This window comes from Arachis hypogaea, chromosome 6 (assembly GCF_003086295.3).
Source record: "Arachis hypogaea cultivar Tifrunner chromosome 6, arahy.Tifrunner.gnm2.J5K5, whole genome shotgun sequence".
NCBI lineage: Eukaryota > Viridiplantae > Streptophyta > Magnoliopsida > Fabales > Fabaceae > Arachis > Arachis hypogaea.
In genome coordinates this window covers 20963405-20979744 of record NC_092041.1, presented here as the reverse complement: position 1 = coordinate 20979744, position 16340 = coordinate 20963405, and the positions used below count along the sequence as shown (strand labels likewise).

General features: G+C 36.0%; 1 protein-coding gene across 1 annotated transcript; it reads left to right on the top strand.

The window, feature by feature from the left end:
- The first annotated feature begins 13990 nt into the window (after positions 1-13990).
- LOC112696437 (zinc finger protein ZAT11) lies at positions 13991-14672 on the top strand. Its single transcript, XM_025749208.2, has one exon. The coding sequence runs from the start codon at positions 14045-14047 to the stop codon at positions 14564-14566; it is 522 nt and encodes a 173-aa protein (XP_025604993.1). The 5' UTR covers positions 13991-14044; the 3' UTR covers positions 14567-14672.
- The last annotated feature ends 1668 nt before the right edge of the window (positions 14673-16340 follow it).

Genomic DNA, 16340 nt, shown 5'->3' with positions numbered 1-16340 from the left:
GTGAGTAAATGACATAAAAATCCACTTCCGGGCCCACTTGGTGTGTGCTTGGGCTGAGCATTGAAGAATTTTCGTGTAGAGACTTCTCTTGGAGTTAAACGCCAGCTTTTGTGCCAGTTTGGGCGTTTAACTCCCATTCTTGTGCCAGTTCCGGCGTTTAACGCCGGGTAGTTTTGAGCTGATTTGGAACGCCGGTTTGGGCCATCAAATCTCGGGCAAAGTATGGACTATTATATATTGCTGAAAAGCCCAGGATGTCTACTTTCCAACGCAGTTGAGAGCGCGCCAATTGGGCTTTTGTAGCTCCAGAAAATTCACTTCGAGTACAGGGAGGTCAGAATCCAACAGCATCTGCGGTCCTTTTCAGCCTCTGAATCAGATTTTTGCTCAGGTCCCTCAATTTCAGCCAAAAAATATCTGAAATCACAGAAAAACACACAAACTCATAGTAAAGTCCAGAAAAGTGAATTTTAACTAAAAACTAATAAAAATATACTAAAAACTAACTAAAACATACTAAAAACATACTAAAAACAATGCCAAAAAGCGTATAAATTATCCGCTCATCAACCAGTCATCTCTGCACCAGACTGGACATTACCATTTGAATTGATGTGTGATGCTAGTGACCATGCCATTAGTGCAGTGTTGGGACAGAGGCATGACAAGCTTATGCACGTCATTCACTATGCTAGCCGTGTTTTAAATGACGCACAAAAGAACTACACAACCACAGAAAAAGAATTACTTGCAGTGGTTTATGCCATTGACAAGTTCAGATCCTATTTGGTAGGATCAAAAGTGATTGTGTACACTGATCATGCTGCTCTAAAATATCTACTCACAAAGCAGGATTCAAAATCCAGAATCATCAGATGGGTGTTACTTCTGCAAGAGTTTGATATAGAAATAAGAGACAGAAAAGGGACAGAGAACCAAGTAGCAGATCACCTGTCCCGAATAGAACCAGTAGAAGGGGCGTCCCTCCCTTTTACTGAGATCTCTAAAACCTTTCCGGATGAGCAACTCTTTGCTATCCAGGAAGTGCCATGATTTGCAGACATTGCAAACTACAAGGTAGTGAGGTTCATACCCAAAGAGTACAGTAGGCAGCAATCAAAGAAATTGATCACAGATGCAAAGTACTATCTTTGGGATGAACCATATCTCTTCAAGAGATGTGCAGACGGAGTAATCCGTAGATATGTGCCTAAAGAAGAGGCACAGAAGATCCTCTGGCACTGCCATGGATCACAGTATGGAGGACATTTTGGAAGTGAGCGAACAGCCACAAGAGTCCTCTAATGTGGCTTCTAATGGCCTACTCTCTATAAAGACTCCCGAGTGTTTGTACTCAATTGTGACAGTTGCCAAAGATCTGGCAATCTGCCTCATAGTTATGCCATGCCTCAACAAGGGATCTTGGAGATTGAGTCATTTGATGTATGGGGTATTGACTTCATGGGGCCTTTCCCACCATCAAACTTAAACACTTATATTCTGGTGGTAGTGGATTATGTATCCAAATGGGTGGAAGCTATTGCAACACCCACTAATGACACTAAGACAGTGCTAAAATTCCTCCAGAAACACATCTTCAGTAGATTTGGTACCCCTAGAGTATTAATCAGTGATGGGGCACTCATTTCTGCAATAAACAGCTTTACTCTGCTTTGGTTCGATATGGAGTTAGCCACAGGGTGGCCACTCCATATCATCCACAGACAAATAGGCAAGCTGAAGTCTCTAATAGAGAACTTAAAAGAATCCTAGAACGGACTGTGATTAACCGTAGAAGGGATTGGGGAAGAAGCTTGGATGACGCTTTGTGGGCATACAGAACAGCATTCAAGACCCCTATAGGGACCTCTCCATACCAGCTTGTGTATGGAAAGGCATGTCACTTGCCAGTGGAACTGGAATATAAGGCCTACTAGGCAACCAGATTCCTAAACCTTGATGCCAAGTTAGCTGGAGAAAAACGATTACTCCAGTTAAATGAGCTAGAGGAATTTAGACTCAATACTTTCGAGAATGCAAAAATTTACAAAGAGAAAGCAAAAAGATGGCATGATAAGAAATTGTCATCCAGAGTCTTTGAGCCAGGGCAGAAAGTTCTGCTATTTAATTCTAGGCTCAAATTATTCCCCGGAAAATTGAAATCCCGGTGGAGAGGACCATATGTGATTACAAGTGTGTCACCATATGGATATGTAGAGCTCCAGGATAATGATTCTAACAAAAAGTTCATTGTTAATGGACAAAGAGTCAAACATTATCTTGAAAGTAATTTGGAGCAAGAATGCTCAAAACTGAGACTTAACTAAAGCTCAGTAATAGTCCAGCTAAAGACAATAAAGAAGCGCTTGCTGGGAGGCAACCCAGCCACTTACAGAGCTTATTTGTTAATTAATTAACTTTTACAGGTATATGTCAAGTATCTTCAAGGTAAAATAGCAAATGCTTAAGTTCACAGAGTTACAGAAGGATTCAGAGGATAAAACAGCAAAAAAAGGAAGCTCACTGGTGCGAAAAAGCCAGTAAAAGCTGTTTTGGGCGTTGAACGCCCAAAAGAAGCACCTACTGGGCATTCAACGCCAGTAAGGATAGCCATCTGGGCGTTAAACGCCAGAAAGGAGCATCTTCTGGGCGTTGAACACCAGAAAGAAGCACCTTCTGGGCGTTGAGCGTTGAACACCAGAAAGAAGCACCTTCTGGGCGTTCAACGCCAAATTTACAGCGTCCTGGGCGTTCAGAAAAACGCCCAGTGACAAAGGACTTCCTGGCATTCAACGCTAGAAAGAAGCAACAGCTGGGCGTTGAACGCCCAGGAGAAGCTGTACATGGGCGTTAAACGCCCAAAACATGCAGCGTTTGGGCATTTAACGCCGGATGGTGGGGAGGAGGTAAAATCGTTTTTTTTCTTCACATTTTTTTTAATTTTCTACATTTCAATTCATGATTTCTTGCATAAACATGTTACAAATTCTCATCCTTTAATTCCAAAAATTTTAATCCTAATTTCTAAAACCTTTTTTTCCAAAATAATAAAAAAATGTATCTTAATCCATAAACACAAATCTTGTTCCAATCCAATCTAACTCTTTTTTAAATCTTTTTCAAAACTCATCATATCTTTTGAATTTCGAAATTGCCTATCCCTCTATTCCTCTCCTTTCCTTTCTTTTGCTTGAGGACAAGCAAATCTCTAAGTTTGGTGTGATTTTCCATGATCACTGAGCTAAAACTCATCAAGATCATGGCACCTAAGGGAACAGGAAGAGCAAGGATGTGACTTGAAGGAACTGAAGTGTCAGAAATTATCTCTTGAAGGATGAAGCACCCGACAGACTAGAGGAATACCCACTTCCCAAAATAAAGGTTGTTGAGTCCTAATCTTTGCCTTAACTCTGTGATAACTGTTCTTATTATGAATTTACCTTAGAAGTTATATATTAGTAGTAGTAATTAGTATCTCTATTTTGATTTTATCTCCAATTAAGCTATAATTTCTTTTTCTCATCATCATCAAACATGAATAAAATAGTAGATTTTTAGAATAAAGAGGCAATTTTTTTATCGAGTTCTTAATAAGGAAAATTCTAATTATTTATATGTGGTGGCAATACTTTTTGTCTTTTGAATGAATGCCTGAACAGTGCATATTTTTTATATTGAATTTTATGAATGTTAAAATTGTTGGCTCCTGAAAGAATGATGAACAAGAGAAATGTTATTGATGATCTGAAAAATCATGAAATTGATTCTTGAAGCAAGAAAAAGCAGTGAAAAACAAGCTGGCGAAAGAAAAAAAAAGAAAAGTCAGTAATTTACGAAAAAAAAAAGCAAAAGAGGTAGAAAAAGCCAATAGCCCTTTAAACCAAAAGGCAAGGGTGAAAAGGATCCAAGGCTTTGAGCATCAATGGATAGGAGGGCCCAAGGAAATAAATCCAGGCCTAAGCGGCTAAATCAAGCTGTCCCTAACCATGTGCTTGTGGCATGCAGGTCCAAGTGAAAAGCTTGAGACTGAGTGGTTAAAGTCGTGATCCAAGGCAAAAGAGTGTGCTTAAGAACTCTGGACACATCTAATTGGGGACTTTAGCAAAGCTAAGTCACAATCTGAAAAGGTTCACCCAATTATGTGTCTGTGGTATTTATGTATCTGGTGGTAATACTGGAAAACAAAGTGCTTAGGGCCACGGCCAAGACTCATAAAGTAGCTGTGTTCAAGAATCAACATACTAAACTAAGAGAATCAATAATACTATCTGAATTCTGAGTTCCTATGGATTCCAATCATTCTGAATTTCAAAGGATAAAGTGAGATGCCAAAACTGTTCAGAAACAAAAAACTACTATCCCTGCTCATCTAAATTAGAATCTGAGCCTCACTTAAAACTCTGAGATATTATTGCTTCTTAATTTCTTTTTATCCTATTTTATTTATCTAGTTGCTTGGAGACAAGCAACAGTTTAAGTTTAGTGTTGTGATGAGCGGATATTTTATACGCTTTTTGGGGGTAATTTCATATAGATTTTAGCATGTTTTTAATTAGTTTTTAATAGAATTTTTAGTTTTCAAGCAAAAATCATATTTCTAGACTTTACTATGATTTTGTGTGTTTTTCTATGATTTCAGGTATTTTCTGGCTGAAATTGAGGGAGCTGAGCAAAAATCTGATTTAGGCTGAAAAAGGACTGCTGATGCTGTTGGATTCTGACCTCCCTGCACTCGGAATGGATTTTTTGGAGCTACAGAAGTTCAATTGGCGCTCTCTCAATTGGGTTGGAAAGTAGACATCCAGGGCTTTCCAGCAATATATAATAGTCCATACTTTGCACGAAAATAGATGACGTAAACTGGCGTTCAACGCCAGTTCCATGTTGCAGTCTAGCGTCCAATGCTAGAAACAGGTTACAAGTTGGAGTTCAACGCCGAAAACACATTACAACCTAGCGTTCAACTCCAGAAACTGCCCAGGCACGTGAGAAGCTTAAGTCTCAGCCCCAGCACAACCAAGTGGACCCCAAAAGTGGATTTCTGCACCAATTATCTTAGTTTACTCATTTTCTGTAAACCTAGGTTACTAGTTTAGTATTTAAACAACTTTTAGAGACTTATTTTGTACCTCATGATATTTTCAGATCTGAATTATATACTCTTTGACGGCATGAGTCTCTAAACTCCATTGTTGGTGGTGAGGAGCTCTGCAGCGTGTCGATGAATTAATGCAATTACTTCTGTTTTCCATTCAAACACGCTTGTTCTTATCTAAGATGTTTATTCGCGCTTAACTATGAAGAAGGTGATGATCCATGACACTCATCACCTTCCTCAATCCATGAACGTGTGCCTAACAACCACCTCCGTTCTACATTAGATTGAATGAGTATCTCTTAGATTCCTTAATCAAAATCTTCGTGGTATAAGCTGGAATTGATGGCGGCATTCATGAGAATCCGGAAAGTCTAAACCTTGTCTGTGGTATTCCGAGTAGGATTCTAGGATTGGATGACTGTGACGAGCTTCAAACTCGCGAGTGTTGGACGTGATGACAAACGCAAAAGAATCAATGGATTCTATTCCGACATGATCGAGAACCAACAGTTGATTAGCCATGCTGTGACAGAGCATTTGGACCATTTTCACTGAGAGGATGGGAAGTAGCCATTGACAACGGTGACACCCTACATATAGCTTGCCATGGAAGGAGCCTTGCGTGTGGGAAGAGAAATACAAGAGGAAAGCTTAAATGAGATGGACAAAGCATCTCCAAAACTCCAATATATTCTCCATTATTAAAGTAACAATTATTTATTTTATGCTCTTTTTACTTAATACAAAACTAAAGAACTCTATTGGTATCCTGACTAAGAATAATAAAATAACCATAGCTTGCTTCAAGCCAACAATCTCCGTGGGATTCGACCCTTACTCACGTAAGGTATTACTTGGATGACCCAGTGCACTTGCTGGTTAGTTGTACGAAGCTGTGTTAAATAGTCCATTAATATTGGCATACACAATTTTGTGCACCACTTGTCCCTTTGATGCTTAGAAAAGTGTGGAGGAAGTGTGCGGCTAACTAGATAATTAGCTACAGGTGCGTACCAAGGGGCTACTTCAGATACTGCTTGCAGGTTATCCAGTGGGAAATTATCATCTATAGGAGTAGAATCATCCTTAATGTGCTCAAGGTGACTCAAGTGGTCTGCCACTAGATTCTGGTTACCACTCCTATCCTTTATTTCTAAATCAAATTCTTGTAATAGCAGTATCCAACGTATGAGCCTTGGTTTGGACTCCTTTTTAGCTAACAGATACTTTAAAGCTGCATGGTCCGAATACACTACTACTCTAGTACCAAGTAAATAAGCTCGGAATTTATCCAGAGCAAAAACAATAGCAAGAAGCTCTTTTTCAGTAGTAGTATAATTGGACTGGGCAGCGTCTAAAGTCTTAGATGCATAAGCAATAAAAAAAGGATCATTACCTTCACGCTGAGCCAGCGCTGCTCCCACTACATGGTTGGAAGCATCGCATATGATTTCAAACGGCTGGCTCCAGTCCGGTCCTCGCACAATTGGAGCTTGAGTCAAGTTGGTCTTCAGCTTATCAAACGCTTGTTTGCAATCCTCACTGAACTTGAATTCAATATCCTTCTGGATAAGGGAAGTGCTACCTTACTAAAATCCTTAATAAATCTCCTGTAAAAACCTGCATGGCCAAGGAATGAACGGACTTCCCTCACAGAGGAGGGGTAAGGTAAACTAGAAATAACATTCACCTTTGCTGGGTCTACAGAAATGCCAGTATTAGATACAACATGTCCTAATACAATCCCTTGTTTTACCATAAAGTGACATTTTTCAAAATTTAATACAAGGTTTGTACTGACATCTATCTAATACTCTAGATAATCCATCTAAGCAAAGGCTAAAAGAATCACCATAAACGCTAAAATCATCCATAAAGACCTCCATACAGTCCTCAATAAGATCAGAGAAAAGACTCATTATGCACCTCTGGAAAGTAGCTGGTGCATTGCACAAGCCAAAGGGCATTCTCTTGTAAGCATAAGTCCCAAAAGGACATGTAAAAGTAGTCTTTTCCTGATCCTCAGGAGCTATATGAATCTGGAAATAACCTGTGTAACCATCTAAAAAGCAATAATGTGATTTACCTGACAGGCGATCCAGCATTTGATCAATGAATGGAAGTGGGTAGTGATCCTTGCGAGTAGCTTGGTTGAGACGCCTGTAATCAATGCAGACTCTCCAAGCGTTTTGTACTCTGGTTGCTATGAGCTCTCCATGCTCATTCTTCACTGTAGTGACTCCACACTTCTTGGGCACCACTTGGACTGGGCTAACCCATTCACTGTCTGAAATGGGATAGATGATACCTGCTTCCAATAGTCTGGTCACTTCCTTTTTGACAACTTCCAAAATAGTGGGATTCAGTCTTCTTTGGGGTTGGCGAACAGGTCTTGCTCCTTCCTCTAAAAATATTCTGTGCTCACATACTTGAGAGTTGATGCCTACTATGTCTGCCAAACTCCACCCAATTGCTTTCTTGTGCTTCCTCAGCACACTAAGTAACTGCTCTTCCTATTCAGGAGTGAGGTCCTATGCAATAATAACTGGAAACTTCTTCCCATCTTCAATATAAGCGTATTTGAGATGTGGAGGGAGAGGTTTCAACTCTATCTTCTGGTCATGGGCAGGCTCTGGATTGTCTGGAGCTTGCGAAAATGCCGAAGTATCCTTATTGTTAGTTAATAGAGTCCCCACACTTGGACTTTATTCTGTGTACTTTTCTTCCAGCTCTTCTTGGTGAATTTCAGCTACAGTTTCATCTATGATATCACACTGGAAGATAGAATGATCTTCTGGAGGGTTGTTTGTGACTCCATTCAAATTAAAGATTACTATTCGGCCATCTATTTCAAAAGAATATGTTCCTGAAAAAGCATCTAATTTGAATCTTGATGTCTTCAGGAATGGTCTGCCAAGTAGGATTGATGATGGCTTATCTGAGTCATTATTGGGCATCTCCAAGATATAGAAATCAATGGAAAATGTGAGCCCTTTAATGTTCACCAAAACATCGTCAGCAACTACAGCTACTGTAATAATGCTTTTATCTGCCAACACAAAACGAGCTGCCGACCTTTTTAAGGGAGGGAGCCTTAAAACATCATATACAGATAAAGGCATTATACTAACATGCTCCCAAATCACACATGCAATCATAAATTACTACACCTCCAATAGTATAACTAACTATACAAGGACCTGGGTCACTACATTTTTCAGGTAAATTTCCCATTAAAGCAGATATAGAGCTTCCTAAAGGAATAGTTTCTAATTCATTAATTTTGTCTTTATGTATGCATAAATCTTTTAGAAACTTTGCATATTTAGGTACCTGTTGAATGACATCAAAAAGGGGAACAGTTACCTCAACCTTTTTGAAGATTTCTACCATTTTGGGGTCAGGTTCCAACTGCTTCCTGGGCTTCCTTGCAAATTGTGGAAATGGAATGGGAGTGGTGTTTTCTGCAGTGTCTGCACCTTTTGGTGCTTCCTCCTGTGGTTGAGCTTCTTCTTTCTCAGCTATGTCCTGTATGTCCTCTTCCTCTTCAACATCTTCTAATTCTACTACCTCTTCAGATGAGGCATGTTTTGGTGGGCTTGGCTCCTCCTGATTTCTCTCCTATAGTGTGGTTCCAGACCTTAGGGTGATGGCATTAATACCACCCTTTGGGTTGGGTAATGGTTGGAGCTGCAGACACTCATCGGTATAGTGACTGTAATCTGCATACTCTTTGTGGAACTAACTGCTGGCTGTGCTGTGGCGGGGAAGGCTGAACTTGCTGAGGTTGTTGTTGATTCAGTTGCATCTGCTTCAGCAAGTTAGTCATTTCACATAGACTCTAGGCTATAGTAGTAGTCTCTGTATTAGTGGATACTTCCACAACAGCTCTTGACCGACTTTGTCTCTGCCTATGATTCCTAGTAGAGTCAGCTAAGTCTCTGATCAATTGTCATGCTTCGTCCGTAGTCTTGTACTTTTTCATAGAACCATTGCAAGCACCTTCCAGTGTGGTCTATCTTGAGATCTCAAACCCTGTGTAAAGTAACCGAGCAAAACTATCTTGTCAATCATATGATGGGGACATGCATCTCGAAGTGTATTGAAGTGTTCCAAGTATTCATAGAGGGTCTCAGATTCATCATGAACGATCATAGACATGTCCTTCCTCAGCTTATCGGTAACTTCAGCTGGAAAGAATTTATCCAGAAATTCTCTCCTAAGTGTATCCCAGTTGGAAACAGTTTCTCTGAGTTGAGTGTAGTACCACTCTCTTGCCTTTCCCTCCAGAGAAAATGGGAAGGCTTTCAATAGAATAGAGATTTCATCAGCGCCATCACGCTTAACAGTAGAACAAGCGGTCTGGAAATCCCTAAGATGCTTGATAGGCTCTTGAGCAGGTAAGCCATGAAATTTTGGGCATCAAGTTGAGTAGTGAAGACTTTATTTCAAAATCTACAGCTACTGTTGGGTGGTGTGCCTGGAATGGTTGGAGCGTAAAATCAGGGACTCCTTCCTCCTGGATAGTGACTCTTTTGGGCGCTGCCATGTCACCTGCACGTAAATGAACTGGATCAATAGAAAGGGGGTTTGTTTCTTCCTTAGATGACGGTTCAGGTTCTTCCTCAAAGAGGAGTCGCCTACGCCTAGCTCGACTTATATGTGAAAGAGTTCTTTCAATTTCAGGGTCAAATGCTGGCAAGCTTGGATCAGGAAGCGAACGCGTCATTTAACAAAAGAAACGTACAGTTCATAGTGATAGAATGAAAAGAAAAAATTGCAATAAAAATAAATACCAATCAATAAATTAACACATTGTTGCAACTCCCCGGCAACGGTACCAAAAATTGATGCAGCGGAAATTGGTGAATTAAAAATTATTAAAATATATGCATTGCAAGTATAGTTCTTAACTCACCAAAATTCCACTTATCAATTTAGAAAGGTGTCACAGAAATTTAAATTTTAATTACTGGGAGTATGAATCCCAGGTCGTCTCCCAACGAGTTGCAGAAAAGTGTGCTATTTTATTAATCAGATGTTTTCAAAAAGGTTTGAGTTGAGTAAACAGGAAATAAAATTGGAGAATTTGAATAATGTAAATAAAAGCCTTGATTGGGAGTTGATTAGTTGGAAGTCCCGCTATTGTTGGATTACTCTCTAGATTAATTGATAATTAAAGGTTATCCTGTTTAGTTATCTCTTACTAGGTAAGGGAAAGTTAAACAAGTTGGGATGCTATGCCCATTCACAAGTTGCAACCCACTTAATTAAAAGGGATTGGTGTTAGTGACTAGAGGGCAAGCCAACAATAACCCAATTACAATCTTTCTTTCAAGCCTTCCAACTCAATTGGTTCCTTTCAATCAACTCCCCATCAAGTTAGGGAACTACTCGCTCATTGTGAATGTAAAATTCATAACATATGAAAAGGAATTAAAGAAAGACATTGTAAATAAAATCAAAATAATCAAATAAAAATAAAAGTAATCCTCGTATTAAATAAATCCTAATAATATTCCAATGGTAAAATTAACAAAGCAAAGGACATGAAAAAGTAAAGCCAAGTAAAGAAAACGAAATAGAATGACGAAGTTTTGATGAGGTAATAACTCTTCTCAATATCCCAATGCAAAAAGTGATAGAAAAATAAAATCCTAAAAACTATCAATGTGTAGAGAGAAAAAACCTAGAGGAGGAGTAAAAACTAGATCTAAAACTAAAACTGTGTAGAATGAATTGTTGTTTTTGGTTTCTGCATGTTCTCTGTCTCTAGTCTGCTGTTTTGAGCCGAGAACTGGGTCAAAACGGGGCCCAAACTCGCCCCTAGCGGAATCTGCAGATTATGCAGATCGTGCACGTCACGCGATCGCGTCATCCATGCGGACGCGTCATTCGCGTTTTTCCCTGCCACGCGTTCGCGTCGTCCACACCTCCGCGTCACTTGTGCTTTTCCATTCCGCGCGGTCGCGTAAGTTATGCGGCCGCGTCACTGCGATTTCTCCTCTTTCGCGCGAACGCGTGAGCCATACGGCCGCGTCACTTCTCGCTGGTTATCTCCTCAATTTCTTGTGTTCCTTCCATTTTTGCTAGCTTCCTTTCCAATCTCCAACTCATCCATTCCTTTCCAATCTCCAACTCATCCATGCCCTATAAAGCTTGAAACACTTAACACACAGATCACGGTATCGAATGGGATAAAGGAGAACTAAAAAGCATAATTAAAAAGTCTCTAGGAAACAGTTTTCAACCATGTAATAATTTCAGGAAAGAAATACAAATGCATGCTAAATTAATGAATAAGTGGGTAAGGATCATGATAAAACCACACAATTAAACACAATATAAACCATAAAATAGTGGTTTATCACACACATCGAAACAAAATGATCATCATCATCAATATACGTTAATCGTAAAATGCAGAAAATTGAAATTGTCAAAGTATAAAACCTTGAAAATTAATTTGTGTCAATGAGAATCCTCTTGATAATGACACCGAGGAGGATCCCGGTAGAACTGAAGAGACACTGCGTCCGACACAAATTCAAAAAAATTTTAAGGAAATCGAGAAATTGCGTTAAAATAGGAAGGTATCTAATAAAAAAGATGGTAGAAGAAAAAATGGCAAAGTCTTCACAAAAATGAAAAAGCGACAACAAACATAAGGTATTTAGGTATCTAGAGAGGAAGAGGTCCTCACAAAGAAAGAAAAAAAGGGACAGCAAGCATTTGAAACAAAGATTTGTTATTCAAATTTTATATGGACCAATTTTAAAATATCAAAAACTTATTGTTATTTTAAATATAAACTATTAAATTTATTATTAATTTAATCTAAAATTTTAAATTATATAAATAAACTCAAAAGATTTAGACTCATTTTAAATAGACCCACGTTAATATATCAGACGGTTCTATAATCTACTATATGTTAACAATACTGCGTGCTCGTTATCGGCTTTTATTTATTTTTAATTAAAAAAACCTACACAATTGGCCTAACATATATGATGTAACATATTTTCTAGATGCCATTTGAAATATTATCAGCTATTAAATAATCTTAGGATTAATTAAATTCAACAGTCTAAAGTCTAAACTGTACTACACATTTGACATTAGTGTTTGAATAATGGAGATGCTTCCCCTGCCAGTGCCAGTGTTTAATTTCTCTCTGCTATCTAATTCTTTATTCTACATGCATCAATAGCCTACTTTGCTTTTTTACTCTTTATCAATAATAATAATAATAATAATAATAATAATAATAATAATAATAATAATAAGTGATTGCGCATTGATTACATTTAATAGGTTACTAAAACAATAATATTTATAATTACTGATCTAGTTTTTCTAAGAATGTAATTACTAATTTTAGTTGATATTATTAATAAAATTAAGATGAATTGATATAAATTTCCATATATACATATCAAATATATTCCTACATGCAATAATAATACTCTTCTTTATCAAATGCACTATGTTGATGTTTTCAATCTTTATACAAATGTGTCGGCTGAAATAAGCTAAGTGTATTGGAAAATGTGCACATCATACATAGAACACACACATACATATAGACATGCAATAACGCCTATGATTAATTAAATACCAAAAAGGTTGAACATGAAAAAGTAAACCATGGACGTTAGGAAGAAAAGTATAATAAGTAAACCCATTTTATATATGTTCAGATCAGAAAACGTTTGTTTGCAGCACACTAAATTAGTAAATTCAACAAACACATGCATGCTGCATGCAGTCATATCTTGAATCTCTAGCAAAAATAGGTTCAAATCAATTTAAAATAATCTTATTTTGTATTTATTAATTACTATTGTAGTAAATAAATAATATTATATGTATCAAGTATGTAATTATAGATACTATATGTATAAAATTATAAATATTAAATTAAATAAAATAATTTTAAATTATTATCTTTTTAATATTACAAATACAAAAAACAAATACTAACTTTAATAGATAATCAGATATTAAGTATTTGTGTATATTCATATGTATTTTATGAGTTTTTTCAACAGAATAATTAGCTATAAAGATGATCAAATATTTAATAGCAAGATATAATAGTTAAATCTTTTATATTAGAATAATTAGATTTTTTACGTAAGCACCAAGCTTCAATATATACAGGGATTGTATTTTTGTATTTTTCTAGTTATAAATAAAAATATAATTTAATTAAAAATATGAATCAAATTGAATAACACTAATTATAAATAAATGTGATGAATCTAGTTTGATCATAAATGCGAACATGAGACAACTCTATATATAATTTTATATAGATAGCTGCTTTTTTTGTTTTTGTGTCATATTGTTGTGTATAAATATATTTTTATAATAAAATAATAGGTGAAAATTAAACTCGTGTTAATATGTTATTTCTGAATCAGGACATTCCAACTTTGAAAGAACAATCAACTTTGAAAGAACAATCACCAAACATCCAATTGCTACTAAGCTCCGACGCGGTTCTTATTCCAAAAATAATTAAATAAGAAGAAAAGAAAAATATGCGAAAGCCCCACGTGAGCAAAACACAATCTTTCACGTGATAAAATAACGAAAAGAGACAACTCCTTACACAGTATGCTGTGTAAACAGCGAGGGCATTCGGGTCATTCTAGATTTACGACTAGTCAAACAAGCAGTCCTACACGACCTGTTTCATTATACTATTAGTAGTGTTTTTCTTCAATTTTGCCATGAGTTGAATTGAATATCTTATTCACTGAATTTAATTTTTTAATACTAGATCTCTATAATTATTTTATTCGTTCAAACTAGTCAAAACGGTTGACTTTATTCCTTATAAGCTAGTAGCGCTGCATATATATATACAAGTATAAACTGTAAACCTCTCCATCTCCAAATTCAATTTAAAACTAGCTACTCCTTATTGATTGATTCATGAGTCAGATGAAGAGAGAAATAGATCAAATAGACTTGGCGAATTGCCTTATGCTTCTCTCTAATAATCCAATAATTAGAAAGAAAAGAAGCCTCAATAACAATGGTGAAGTGGAATTCGAGTGCAAGACATGTAACCGCAAGTTCCCATCGTTTCAAGCACTTGGAGGCCACAGAACAAGCCACAACAAGAAGCCAAAGCTGGAATCAGAACCCAACAACAACAACAACGTTGATACTAAGCCGAAGATGCACGAGTGCTCCATTTGTGGCCAAGAATTCTCTCTTGGTCAGGCACTCGGAGGCCACATGAGAAGGCACAGATCACCAAATGATCAACATCAACAACTTGTGTCTTCTATCAATGAGATTCAACATGTTGTTGCTAAAGTTCCGGTTTTCAAGAGATCTAATAGTCTAAGGGTTAGGTGCTTGGACTTGAACCTAACACCATTGGAGAATGATTTGAAGCTGCTCTTTGGAAGTATTACTCCTAATAATAAGCTTCATGCCTTAGTTTGATTCTTCATTGTTCTACATACCCTTCCTTGTTACTTCAATTTTGTTTCTTGTTTTGTAATTATTACAATGCAATTCTATTTGATTTCTTCTGTTCTTTTCAATTCAATTCTTTGGGATTATTCATTCAATTCCACTCATCTTTTGAGTAAGAATTGTTTCTTTTTTTTTTTTTTTGGCTCTCAATTGTTCATGGATGAAACAATAATCACAAAGAGAAATGCTTAAATATATAATGCACGAATATGCTTTCGTACATATTGAAATAATTGTCTTTTAGACGGTGTTTATTTACACTTACCGAATACGAAATCACAAAATTATATTTAACAGATAAAATATAAATAAAAATATTATTATGTATGGAAATATTAAATTAGTATATTTTGTATTTATTTTGATAAAAAAGATATAGAGATACAATTTATTTTTTATTTTTTATTATTTTAATTAATTTTTTATAATTATATTTTTATTATTTTATTTTTTTTAAACTTTTTGAATAAAAAAATAAAAATAAATTAGACTTTCATAATTTTTTTTAGTTTATCACTAAATAAAATACAAAAATATTAATTTTTATATCTTTATCCTTTGTGTCTTATTCTCAATATCTTGTCTTCTTCTATTTTCAAAACAAAATGCAACCTTAATTATGAATTAGTTTTTTTAGTTGCTCTTCTCTAATCTCACTTTTTACATGTAATTTTGACTAAGTATAAATTCTATTTAATTATTTATCTTATATTTATTGAGAATACTGATATGTAGTTTTGTTTAATAGTTAAAAATCGTTATATAATTTAATATATTTAATTAAATTATTATTTAATAATTTTTAATTATCAATTTAAAAAGAAAATAACCATATCTAAATTTTTACTAATATATAATTTTATACTCGGCCTCAGATTTCTCTTCAATCGATCCATTTATCTCTCTTTCTCCGCTCACTTATTATCAGCAATATTATTTTAAGATAAAAAAATAAAAGTCTCATTAATTAACACTTGAGAAAATTGAAAGCTTAAAAAGAGTTTACATAATGGCAATAGAGGTCATATGTGATAGAGCAAGATCCTTCATATTTCATAAAGTATAATAATAATTTTCATAAATTGATAACTTGCTGCAATTTAAGAAAAAGTCTAGGGGCAGCAGTTTTATTGAATTTTGGCCAGCATGTAACCAGCAGAAGAAGGTGAGCCATTGGATGAAATCTCACACCAATCTCACACCATCAAATCATCATTGATGGCTAGTTGATGGCTAACAATTACAAAAATTGATGGCCCCTAGCATTGCTCGCAATTTAATTAAGCCAATGCGGTGCCAAGCCCAAAAAATGAGAAGGGTTGTTCATTGTGCAACTGCCAAAGTAAAACAATATCGCATCCCAAATATATAGTCACAACACAATGGCATCTTTAAAATCATGATGGGTTGGGTTAATTAGGTATGCAACAGTTAATATAAATTAAAGTCACATCTCAAAGCATAAACACATCACAGTGACATTTTCATTCATATAGTCGACCCTACTTAACAAAAAAAATGCTTTGTTAATTAGTAAGTAAAAGATAACATGCTGCAATTTATTTGACTGCTACTGTTGCATGGTGAACTTTTTGATTGCACTGCTGCCTAATCCTTTATCACTTTGCCATTGTCTTAAGGAGCAAGTGTTGAAATGTAGCTAATTAAAAAGGCACTGACTATATACTTCTTCTACTTTTACAAACAAGCAAAATAATGAAGGAAAGGTATAAAACCCCAG